Source organism: Tursiops truncatus, chromosome 13, assembly GCF_011762595.2.
Source record: "Tursiops truncatus isolate mTurTru1 chromosome 13, mTurTru1.mat.Y, whole genome shotgun sequence".
Lineage (NCBI taxonomy): Eukaryota > Metazoa > Chordata > Mammalia > Artiodactyla > Delphinidae > Tursiops > Tursiops truncatus.
In genome coordinates, this window is record NC_047046.1 from 32,329,684 (window position 1) to 32,341,937 (window position 12,254).

Genomic DNA, 12,254 nt, shown 5'->3' on the forward strand with positions numbered 1-12,254 from the left:
AAGCAGGCCCCCGGCGGGGTTGCCTTTTGCGGGCCCCGTGGATGCTGTGATCCATGGGAGATGGCCGACCTTAGGGCGGCTACAAGAGCTTGGGTTTGGAGGGCCACCTTCTGGTGCATCCGAGCCTGTCGGCTGGATTCTGCCAAATCCTCACGGCCATTGTAGACTTTAAAGGCCATTTTTACCAGATCTCGAATAGGGGTTTGAGGGCCGTCTTCTGCCCGTTTTAATTTCTTTTGGATGTCCAGGGCTGATTGGGTGATAAAATGGGTGGCTGGGACCGTTGCCCCTGCCAGGGTGTCGGGATCCAGCCGGGTGTAGAGAGTTAAGGCCTCTGTAAGGCGATTGAGAAAGATAGCTGGATTTTCGTTAGGTTCTTGGGTTATCTCTTGTGGTTTTTCAAAATTTACTACCTTATGAGCAGCAGCCTGCATGCCAGCCAGGAGGCATTGGATCATGAGGTCGCGTTTACGACGGCTATCTTGGCCATCCTGGTAAGTCCAGCCTGGATCGGTGCCAGGTACGGCAGTCGCTCCGACAGGCATGGAGTTGTTGGTAAGGTGAACCTGATCTGCATGGTTTAGGGCAGCAGTTTGAATTCTTTCCCTCTTGTCAGGGGTCAGATAGAAGATAGGATCACAAAGATATCGTGCCAGGTTAGATCGTAAGCTTGAGAGAGGTAGCGAAATTCTTTGATGTAGCGGGAAGAGTCGGCAGAAAAGGAGCCTAATCGCTTTTCTATTTGAGAGAGATCTTGGAGGGAAAAGGGAACATGAACTCTAACTAATCCTTCCGCTCCTGCTACCTCCCTCAGAGGGCAGTGGAGATTTGGATCTTGGGAGACGTGAGAGCGTGTATGTGCACTAATTGGTGAAGCAAGGGGCGTGGGAGGAGAAACCGTCCAGAGAGGCGGGGGAACGGTTGGAGGGGCCGGAGCGGGTTTGGGAGGAGGAGAGACCGCTTCAGGGTAGGGTGGAGGTTGGAGAGGAGTTCTGGAGGGGGGAGAGGCGAGATTCGGGTGGGTCGGCTAGTGGAGAGGGGTCATCGTCAAAGGAAATTAGGGGCTTGGATGTAGGAGATGTAGAAGGAAGGGCAGGAGCGTAAATACCAGAAGGCCTGAACATAGGGTACCTCGGACCATTTGCCCGTCCTGCGGCAGTAATTATCTAGATCACGGAGGATGTTACAATCGAAAGTCCCTTCAGGACTGATTGTCTAGAGGATATTGTGGCCAGGCCACAGTGGAATAGAAAATAAGCCGTCGGCAACGGAGATCTTGGGAGAAGCCGAGGGCTGTAAAATTGGCTAGGAGACACCCCAGGGGCGTCTTAGCATCTGGTTTCAATTGTGAGGTTCCCATGACCCCCAGTCTGTCCCTGAGTGAATGGAGAGGGAGAGAGGCGTCCCTGGTCTCAGTCTCCAATTCACGGCAGGTCGGAGGGCGGTCAGGCGATTGGGACGTCTCCACAGTTGCCCGAGGCCCGGAGAGAGGACGGAGGAGTCCCTGACGCGGCCGCGATTAGGGACAGGGAGTCCGGTGGGCAGGGACTCTGGGGGTCGGAGGGAACAAGGGAGGGGGACTTACCCCATTTTCTGCCGGATCGGGTGGATGAGTAGAGGTTCCCTGGTTGTCTCCTGGGGGAGGGGAGGAGCGGCCTGCGCGGTAACCCGCGGGGCTTGGTACCCCTCCCGGGTTTTGGCACCAAATGTAAGGTCGGATCTTAACAAACGGCACCGCGAAACAGAGGAAAGCTTCGAGTGAGCTGTATTAGGGAGCGCTCCCGGGCGAGGTTCACTGGTCCGAGAGAAAGGGGCCAGAGAAGTCGCGCCCGAGCGAGGGTTGGGCAAGATTTTATAGGGGAAGAAGGGAAAGGGGTGTGGTGAATCTGGGAGGGCGCAGGGCATTCCTTATTTGGTGGTCTTTTCAGGTATCCTGGGGGACCGTTAATCCCGCCCTTCGAAAGGCGAAGGCTGGGCCGGGTGCAAAGTCCCCAGGTCAGTTCCTGGAACTGGGTGGTCCGGAAAGTCTCCAGGTCAGTTTCTGGAACTGGGTGGTCCAGAGAGTTTCGGTCTGATGGAACCTGTGAATCTGATTGTGTTCCCCTGCCTCGGGCCAGTTGGCTTTACACCAGCCACTTGGCCCGCGAGTCTTGCCTGAAGTTCTGAAGGTTGGGGTATGGCCGTAGGGCGGTGCTCTCCACCACTGTGGGAATGTGCTCGTTACCCCGTGGGAAGGGTATTCCACTCTCTAGATGGACGATTCTTCATTAAACAATATATTAGACATGGAAGCTTTTAAAACTCTCAACACCCCACGTGGGGTCCCCAGGGACCCCTCCTTCCTCAGGGAGACACTGACACCATGGTTTGTATTGTTAACTAAAAAGGATTAGAACCACAGGGCTGGGTTCATGGAAGGGTGTCACCCTAGCAAACTTCATTCTGTCCTCTTGGTTCTGGAACCTGGACTCCTTCTGAGCCCATCTGTGAAAACAGGGACAGGCCACAGTCGCCGGGACTCAAACTCTGAGACCACCCTGGGGCTTCTAGAAACTGGAAAAACGGCCTGCACGGTGGCACTGGCCATCACGTGACCTCAGGAAAGCCATGACATTTCAGACCACAGTCTGTTGTAAAAAAGTTAATAAACAAAGCATTCATTTTGAATGTACTTCGGCTTATAATGGTGTTTGGCATAGGAGTCATTTTAAATACAGGAGGGTTAAAAGGAGAAAACAAAAACCAAACCAAGCCACTGGCCGAAACCCCTTCACATTTGGTATAAAGACTTCAAGTATTTTAACTCTGTGTATGTTTACAGTGGTCGTGCACATTTAATTTTACAAATTAAAACAGATCTTTCTGTCTCATCAGATCATGTTTCGTTGCTTAACAATCCATGAAAAATTTCCCAAATCATTAACTATTTCATTGTAACATGAATTTTGGTGACTGCCTGGTCCCTCATCCTAGGTAACACTGTAATTTATTTCCTTCTGCTGTTTCTGGAGTGCCCGGGTGTTTGCAGTGCTGCACTGTTATAAATAACACCATCGCGTGCTCCTTGTTCATTGTTCTCATGGGAAACATTCCTGGAGATTTCACTTGGTAGATGAAAGTGGGTTATTGTTAAGGCCCTTTATACAAATTCAGTCCAAAATTTTAAAAACGTAACAATAGAAATTCAGCCTAGGGACAGTTCATGTACACTGAATTCACATTTAACAGAATGAACCCCTCTTTGATTTAACTTAGCTTCAGCATTCTGGGGAAAACAGAATTAATGGTGGTCGGACTAAGATGCCGTCGTGGTCTGTGGTCCCCAAGCTCTGGTAGGCCACTGCGTCCCCATCACACAGCTCAGCACCCAGGGGCCCCTGGAGGGCAACCAGACTTGAACAGCAGGATATGTTTATTTGTGCTGATTTATTGATCTACAGCAGATTGATGGCAAAGCCTTCCTGCTCCTGACACAGAAGGACATTGTCCAGGTGATGAAGATCAAACTGGGTCCAGCCCTGAAGATTTATAACTCCATCCTCATGTTCAGAAGCTCCCAGGACCTCGCCGGGGAAGGTGCTGTCTCGGGCCAGGAAGGCAGGGGGAAAGCCTGCACCTGATGGGCTGCGGCCACCACGCCTTGTTCTCTCAGCAGGAGCGCCAGCCACATGAACTTGATTTCGGTGTGCCCGTGGTCACGTCCAGGTGATCTGGACCTTGTAAAGTGGCTGCGGTTTTTATGTTTGCAGGGTTTGCTGGCTGGTCCGGCACCAGTGACGCAGAGGCCCAGGCACATGCAGGCTTCTGACCGGCCTCATCTGACGTGCTGCAGCGACCAGACCAGAGCAGCCCGTGCGCCTTTATCCTTCTCCCTCGCCCTGGAGGAGGTCACTTCCCATTTGCAAGGATGCAACTCTCCAGTGGTAGAGTATCAGGAAAACGGTTTTCACACGCACGTTGTTCTGTTTTCACCAGAACGGCTTCTGAGCTGGGCTGCGATTTGCCCTCCGGGTGCAGTGAGTCTAAGAGCTAGAGGCCTGGTGCTTTAAACAGACTTCTGTGAGATTTGTGTACTTTACTCAGGAAAGCATGGATCGTTAAAAAAATTAGTAATAAGCACATGTTTTCATGATCCATTAATTCTCCTTTGTGTTCCACAAACCGTTTCTCAGTTGTGCTGCCAGGGTCTCCTGAGTGTGCCCAGCCAGCCGGGCACCTGGCAGAAGCTGGCAGGACCCTCCTGAGGACCCTCCACCTGCAGTGTCCCCGCAGGGACCCGTGTCCTCACACAGACTCACCTCCCTCCCCCCCCCAACCCCCGACGTCGTCACAGCTTCTGCTCTAAGGGTCGCCTCAGGGGGGCTGACTTGTCCTGCAGGCTGTCTGCGTGTGTGCCACGAGCCGTGTTACATGGGGGCCCTGGGTACATCTTTACAGAGACACTCCATTAAAGGGACGATTTCTAAAGTGGGGAGCTGGGTGTCTAGGATATGTTCAAACAATTCTTATTTGTTATCAGCCCTTATTTGTTTTGTGTAAGTGACTACATTTGCGGCTGAAGTTACGTGGACTCAGCCTCACGGTATGGGAGCTCCATCTTTTTAGTTGGTTTTTTTGGGTGGCAGGGGTTGTGTTTTTTTTGCAGGTGGGAGAGAAAAGAAAAAAAATAGAGTCAGACCTACAGTACCTATTTGCTTCAGTTAAGAATCTTACAGTTTAAGAAAGTCGCTTGGGGAGTTTATCAAACTTCAAGTCACCGAAGGAAAAAAAATTCTTCTCCAAGAGGTATACTTATATTTCATTCTTTAGATCCTCACCTTAACTAAATGGAATTTTAATGTATTATTGGTTAATGTGCATTTTTCTTTCTGTGATGTTTTGTTTGGGTTTTGTTTTGTTTTGTTTGACTGCCACGTACAATTAAAATTCCTGCTTCTATGTTAAAATTTTAATATATTTTAAATGATGATAAACAGATAAAATAAGACCTCCACCTCACTGCTTTTATGAATATGTTGTAATAGCCTGGAGGTTGTCTTCCCAGCTGGGAAGGAACAGAGGCAGTGGCCCTGCACCCGTCGGCCGGTAGAGAAATCGGCTGCTTCTGAACACTTTTGGAGTATGTTTTCTCAGGGAAGTAAATTTAGGTGTTAATGATTTGAGTGTTTTAAGTCTGAGGGTTTTTTTAATTAAACAGAACCTCAAAATTGTTCATTTATGTAGGCTCCATGGAAGACATGAGATTTGTGGTTTGTATATTTAATACATGTCATTTTAAGAGAAGGATCTAGAACAGGACAGATAATTCCAAGCCAGATTAGGGTTGAACTGTTGTGTCCCTAGAAGACGGTATGATCGGACAGAAAGAGCTTGATCCAGGAGTGTAGTCGCCTGCTGCAGCACATCCCCACTTTGTCATCCAAGTGCCTCGACCTTGACATTCAAATGGCCCCACCAGTGTGAACAGTACCCATCACCAGGGCAGCTGCCTGAGCCAGGAGACTAGAATCCTCTCTTTGTCAGCTTCTGGGCTGTAATTCTTCTTCTACCAACACGGCATCACTGGACGTGGACATGGGCAGCGAGGTGTGCAGTCGGCAGCCAGCACTGGGGCTCTCACGCGCCCCCCTTCCCCTCAAGCACAGCTCTGTTCTCTTTCTCTCGTCTCACACACACATAGTCTGAGCTGGACCAAGACTGAACCCCCTCCTCGTCTCCACACTCACCCCTCTTTTGGGCCTCCCCTTTTGCATCTGCTGACCCCTCCGCTGAGGTGTCCCCTCCCCCGTCCTCCAGAGGTTTCCTTAACGCCTTAGCTCCTGGGTTCCCGCAGCAGTGCCTCCCATCCTATGCTCCTCAGTCTTTATTATTACTTGCTTGTCTCTCCCCACTAGTCTAGGGTCTGTGAGGACCAAGACCGTGGCCTCTTCCTCTTCACTTCTTCCTGGCATCTGGCTTAGTATTTGGCACGTAATGGGCACACAGCAAGTCATCTGTTGCATCAATGAACGAAGCAAACCAATCAAACTCAAATCTAGATTCCAGCTCTGTGACCTCCTAAATAGTTGTAACGTCTCCATAAAATGAGAAGATAATACCTACCCCCGAGGGGTTTTTTCATTTGATTTTGAGGATGTGTGCATGTGTGACTGCAACTGACACAACACACAAAGCAGGTGCCTGACACCTAACAGTAGCCACTGAATAGGGGTCAGGAAAGGAACAGCAACAGCCATCCATTTTTTTAAATAATCTTGTAGGAATCTCCCACGTACATATTCAAATTTGCATCAAGCCTGACCCCAAGGGGCCCACTCTTCTCAGTGTGGCTACGTGTTAAGGGCCCAGGAGCACGTGGGGCGGGCCCTGGGACGCTCCTAAGGGCCCTTGATCGGCCCGGACTCCAGGCTATCACACCCAGAAGCGGCGCCAGCCAGCTCCCTCCCCGCGCCCCACGCTCTCCAGAAAGGCTTGGATCACTAGGAGTGGGTATCCTTCACTCTGCCAGGAGGGCCCCCGCCACGCTCAGCAGTCAGGAAGCATCCCAAAGTGCCCAGATGGTGTGAAGGCCTCCACTGCCCCTGGGTACCAGCCTCAGCCCTTACTCCCCGTTTCTTTTCCTGAGTCCCACCCGAAACATGAGTGAGTCAGGGACAAAGGGGAAAAAAATGCCATCAGGGCATCAAGAAATACAACTTCTAGGATATTGGAAAGAGTTCCCCCAAAGGACCATTCATACAACACATCATGATGCTGGAAATGAGATCATTAGCAAGAATCCTAAGGGAGCTAGGACGTCTGCGACTGTAGACTGTAAACGCCTGTAATTTCAGGTAATTTTTGCAAAACTAAATTTCTGTCACTTCTAACAACCTGCAGACATTCTACGAAAAATCTATCCTTAATCAGCTCTGAACCCCGCTTTCCTCCCTCTGTAATTAGATGCTAACCTTGTATAACCCACATTCTAAACAGATCTCAAGAGTGACAGCGCAGGAAATTGACTCCTTGTTAGCACAGGGCTCTGGCCTGTGACATCTTCCCCTGGCTGACCGCTGACTCTCAGACATCCGTGGGATTTCTTGGTTGAGCCTGTTGTGTCTATGGAATCTCCATCTGCCGAGGGAGGGCTGGAGGCAGGGAACTAAAGGGGAAGGTACTAGGGCTTTGGAGTCAAGCCCAGGCTTGAATCCTGAGTCCTATGTCTAACCAGGTGCCTGATCTGGAAGCATTTCTTAACCACCCAGCAAATGACCAACTTGCCACGTTCACTCCTTCCTTTTGAAATAATTTTGATTGCATTACATTTTGCTCCATCTTTCTGAAGAATATTCAGTTTATCTTTCCAACTCCCAGGGCATAAAAATATATTCCTGAATATGAAGTGTTCCTGTGAATACATTCTTAATATTCAAGAATATATTTGTCATGAATATATTTTCTTATAAATAAATTCTTCTTAAAAACGTATTCTGCTTATAAATATATTCATGAAGAATCTATTTGTTAATCGATTTTTGAATATTCAGAATCTTTATAAATATATTCTTCCTATGAATAAATATATTAGTGAATAATATATTCACAAGAAGTCTTTCTTCAAAAATATATCCTTGTTATACTCCCTGTCTCCATCTCTCTCTGCCCTTCAGTTTCTAGCTGCGGCAGGGAGCTGGTACAGGCCAACTCCTTAAAATGCTGCCGGGGGCTTCCCTGGTGGCGCAGTGGTTAAGAATCCACTTGCCAGTGCAGGGGACACGGGTTCGAGCCCTGGTCTGGGAAGATCCCACATGCCGCGGAGGAACTAAGCCCATGAGCCACAACTACTGAGCCTGCGCTCTACAGCCTGCGAACCACAACTACTGAGCCCACGAGCCACAACTACTGAAGCCCGCGCGCCTAGAGCCCGCACTCTGCAACAAGAGAAGCCACCGCAATGAGAAGCCCACGCACAACAAAGAGTAGCCCCTGCTCGCCACAGCTAGAGAAAGCACGTGCTCAGCAATGAAGACCAAACGCAGCCAAAAATAAATAAATAAAATAAATTAATTTTTAAAAAATGCTGCTGGGGAGACAGAGTGAAAACTGTGTAAATATAATTCAAGAGTTAAACGACTAACCATTGGTGAGCCATTTAATGAAGTGGTGATCACAACTTGATTTCTCAGTGAGGTTTTCTGCTTCCAAGTCTTTGCCCCATATATCCCTTTGGACAGATGATGGATGTTGAATCCAGTGATAACAAAACACAGCCTAGCCGCCCCTGGATGGATATCCGGATGCCCGGGCTGAGGCTGGGAGGCACAGGGGAGCCCTTAAAGGCAGAAGTGAAGACTCAGTTCCTTAACGGTGAGCCCAGAGGGCTACGGGCATGTTGACAGCATGCGTTATCCCTCCCATGCGGCCTCAGAACCTTTAGGGGCAAAGCTGCGGTATCCACATCACTGTCTGCTGATGGTGGCCAAAGGAGTGGCACTGAGATGGAAGAAATTCAGGCAAAAGGGATATGGGGTAAAAAAAAACAAAACAAAACAAAGAACCACCATTAAAATGGGAATGGAAAGCCAAAGGTTGGAGAAATGAGACTGAGTTTAAAATATTGAGAGTTTTTCTCCAAACTGTTCTGCTTCATGGCAATCAGGCTTAGTTGTTTCATGCAATTTTGCCTACAAGACAACATCCATCCATTTCCCCATTCACTTTGGTTTGAATTCAGATCGCGTTCCCTTTGATTGCAGAATCTATGCATCAAGGCAAATCAATTCATGACATACACAAAGTGGTGAGAAATCCCAGGTTGAACCCAGAATGTTCCCACAATGGCTTTTTCACAATCCTTGAACTGCAACTGATAGCAATTGTGTTAAATATGCATGAGGACTGTTTGGAAATACAGGGCCAGTATTTTACTGTGGAATGCTGGGGGCTGAAAGATCTTTTAGTAGGAAAAAAATATCAAGAACTACGGGCAAATATTAGCTCAGCTTCATTTTTTAAAAAATAAAGAAACAGAAAGTGTGTTTACAGGATTTGTTTCCCTGAGATGAAAGAATTGCTTCACCACCTTGTTGTGAGAAAGGTCAGGTGTGAGTGACATGTGCGTCCACCAATGCAGTTGTTCATCCATAACCTGCACTTGGGACCCGCGTGAACACTGTGCTTCAGGCGCCAGCCAAGGTTTTGTTTTGTTTTGTTTTGTTTTTTTTCCAAGAAGAAGCAATTCGCGTATCATTTGACCCGGCCTCTCCAAAAGAGAGTCAAGCCAATCAAAAAATGGTTAACTAAAGGAAGATCACTCAGACAGGTTACTTGGTGTTGGTGATTGAATTTTTCTTTTTCATTTTTCAACCAATTTGCAAAGTTTGCCTCTGGAACAGCCAGCTTACTTTTTTTGTTTCCTTTTCATTTTCTCCTTAAGAATAGATTTGTTTTTTATGAACCCTATCAGTTTGAAACTTGAGGTTGTCCTTCCTGGGTTTTCAGAGAGATTTACCCCCGTGCCTTTGAAAGTTAAGTAGAAGAGTAGAAGGAAATTATCCCAGACACACATCTTATGTTGATTCAGAATATTTTCTTCAAATGAATCAACAAACGCATCTGAACAGAGGTCCTTATCTTCGTCCATTGTGGAAATTATTACATTCATTCATTCAACACATATTTACTGAGAGCCCACTACGTGCCAGGTGTTATGAACACTGGGAATGTATCTGCAGACAAATAAATAAAAATCTCTCCTTTCGTGGAGCTTAAATTCAAGTGGGTGGAGAGGGACAATAAACCATAAGCATAAAAATATGAATAGGAGGGAGGAAAAGGAGAAAAGTCTAGGGTCTCGTGTAGTGGAAATACGACCTTGCTGGTCCTCAGATCTCAAGGACACACCATCAGGTGGCACCGCTGGGTGGAGTCCCCTGGCGCTCAGGTCCACATAGGATTCACACGACACACACCTGTGCAGCCCCAGGCGTTGCTGCTACTCTTTCTAGGCCTTTCTTCTTGCTCTGCCATAGTAAACAGCAGAGAACTCCTCACACCTTCCCACGGGACCTAGAACAATCTTCCACCAGAGGTACCGCCCACACACATTGCTGACTGACTGGGTCAAGAGTGGGAATATTATTTGGAGTGCCAGCTTGATGTTAGCAATTAAGTAATCTGTTACCTGGAAATTTCTGGACCTTTTTCCCTCCAGGTTCTAAGCAGCAATTAACAAGAAGTAATCAGAGATACTCGTAATGTGATTAAGTAAAATTGTCATCAGGCAGGTAATTTTAAGTACAGCCATGCTTTAAATACAGACTCATTAATTTTAGCTCAGTGGTGTTCTAATATTTATTATGCATACAGAAGAATTTTAAATGTGAATATGTTTTCACATTGCTATGCTCGGTAGTCCTGCCACCCCCCGCCAAAAAAAAAAAAAATTATCCAACTAATAATTCCCTCCCAGAGGGAAGCTAAAGGTTAATAATGTGATTGTCGAGTGCAATGCTGAACTAAAAAGGATAACATCTTGATGAAATGGGTCTGATAAGGAGGTGGAAGGGTTTGACCTTTTATGTGAGTCACAACACTCCCAAAGTAGGTCCTAAGTCACAACTGGTTTCAATGCCCCCATTTTTCAAATTAATCATTTGGGTGCATATGTTAATTTGAAAACTGATTAGCCTTAGAGGATGTACAATTTCAGGAAAAGCAATATTTAGTTAGTTCATGCCAGGCAAGTTCTCTTAACCTGAAAAGTCTATAACAGTGTGTAACAGTGATCTGAGTTGGAATCATGAACTTTCAGAGAAAAGACCTGTTTTTCCATGTCTGGTAGCTGTTTGACACCGGAAGAGTCCTTTAGAACTTGTGAGCACTCTCAGCTGACCTGGGCTGCAGAAACTCATTTCACAATTCCGTCTACATTCTGTGCAGACAGAAGGAAATACCTTCAGGAGGAAACAATAAAGAAATAACTCACTGATTTCAAAACCTCAAGCTCAAAGTTCCGTACTCCATTTTTTACTGGTATTAAACTGGTAACAAGTATTTGCTTCCACAAATCTGTTTAGCCCCTACTTTCCATTTCTCTGGAGACAATAACTCATCACACACACCCATCCTCAGAAGCAACTACATCGCTTTCTCGACTTCAATGAGGATCTGAAAATAAAGTAATAGATGAATGGAACGTGACAGAACAGTTGGGTCACGTGACTACACTCTCCTTCATTATCCCATTTCCAAAACTGCCTAGTAAAGCAATTATCCAGTCCGCTTCACAGGCTCATTCAGGAGCCCTTAGGGAAAAAAGATGATGTGCTGTAGAATTCTCCACCCCATTCAGTGCTTGCCCACGCCGGGTCAATAGAATTTAATATTTAACAACCGGATGGTGTTGAAGAGGCATTTGAGAAATATTAAGTAAAGTAGAAATAAAGAAAGATGGACTTTTTCAGATATTGCTTCGATTATTCAAACTTCAGCTTAAGATGTAAAAGAGCTAGTTCTCCAGTCCCTGTGAAGTCATCTTTCATATACTGTTGAAGATCCTAATGAAATCACCCTTAGTCTTCTCTTTTCTGGATTAAATCCCCCTACTTTTAGTCTCTTCATCGATTAACTCTGAAATGTTCAAATGCCTGTGCTGCTAATTCTGCTCTTTTCTAATCTTCGTCCCTGCGCACCTCCACTGCTGTTAGCCTCATTAGAAAGCCCTTCCCTTCGTGACCTCTGCATAGGCCTTGAGAAGCCGGCTCTTGTCACTCTGACCTATGGCCTGTTTCTGCTAAAAGTTAGTGGTGCCACAGGTCTATTCACCCTCCTCCCTGTCAACTCTCAAAACAGTGTGACCTGTGGGGCACAAGGTTGGAAACAGCCCGGAAAGCCATGGAGTCATGCAGCCATGAGATGAATCCCGGAACGAGCATGGGAGGCCTGCCATCCTGGAGGAGAATTCCCACGGATGGTCATTTTGCTAATGGTTTGTAAAATGTTACACAGAACAAGCACCTAAGGAAGAGGCGTCAGGCAAATTAGAATCCAGTTTTCAGGCTTAAGGATGTCACCTGAGCACTTCTACTGTGTTCCCTGTAGCTCCTGTCCCATGTGGTAGCTGTTTGGTTTGCAGACTTTTCTGTTTGGCCCATTGCGTTTGGTTTCTGCCCAATCTGAATTTCTTTCTCACGGGGAATTTGTATGGCCTGGTTTAAGCAACTCTTATGCTTCCTCGTATTCCCTGCAGCACTTTGCTCAGGGCTGAGACT

The 12,254-nt window shown here is 47.0% G+C and overlaps 1 protein-coding gene and 1 long non-coding RNA gene across 2 annotated transcripts in view; one reads left to right on the plus strand and one right to left on the minus strand.

Annotated features, from left to right (window-relative positions):
* L3MBTL4 (L3MBTL histone methyl-lysine binding protein 4) overlaps positions 1-4,974 on the plus strand; it is a 350,477-nt gene extending 345,503 nt beyond the window's left edge. Inside the window, exon 19 of the mRNA XM_033837582.2 lies at positions 3,441-4,974. Coding sequence (XP_033693473.1) covers positions 3,441-3,620 — 180 coding nt within the window. The 3' untranslated portion in view covers positions 3,621-4,974. The remainder of the gene's footprint in view (positions 1-3,440) is intronic.
* LOC141276180 (uncharacterized) overlaps positions 1-12,254 on the minus strand; it is a 63,105-nt gene that overhangs the window by 3,914 nt on the left and 46,937 nt on the right. The window lies entirely within an intron of this gene.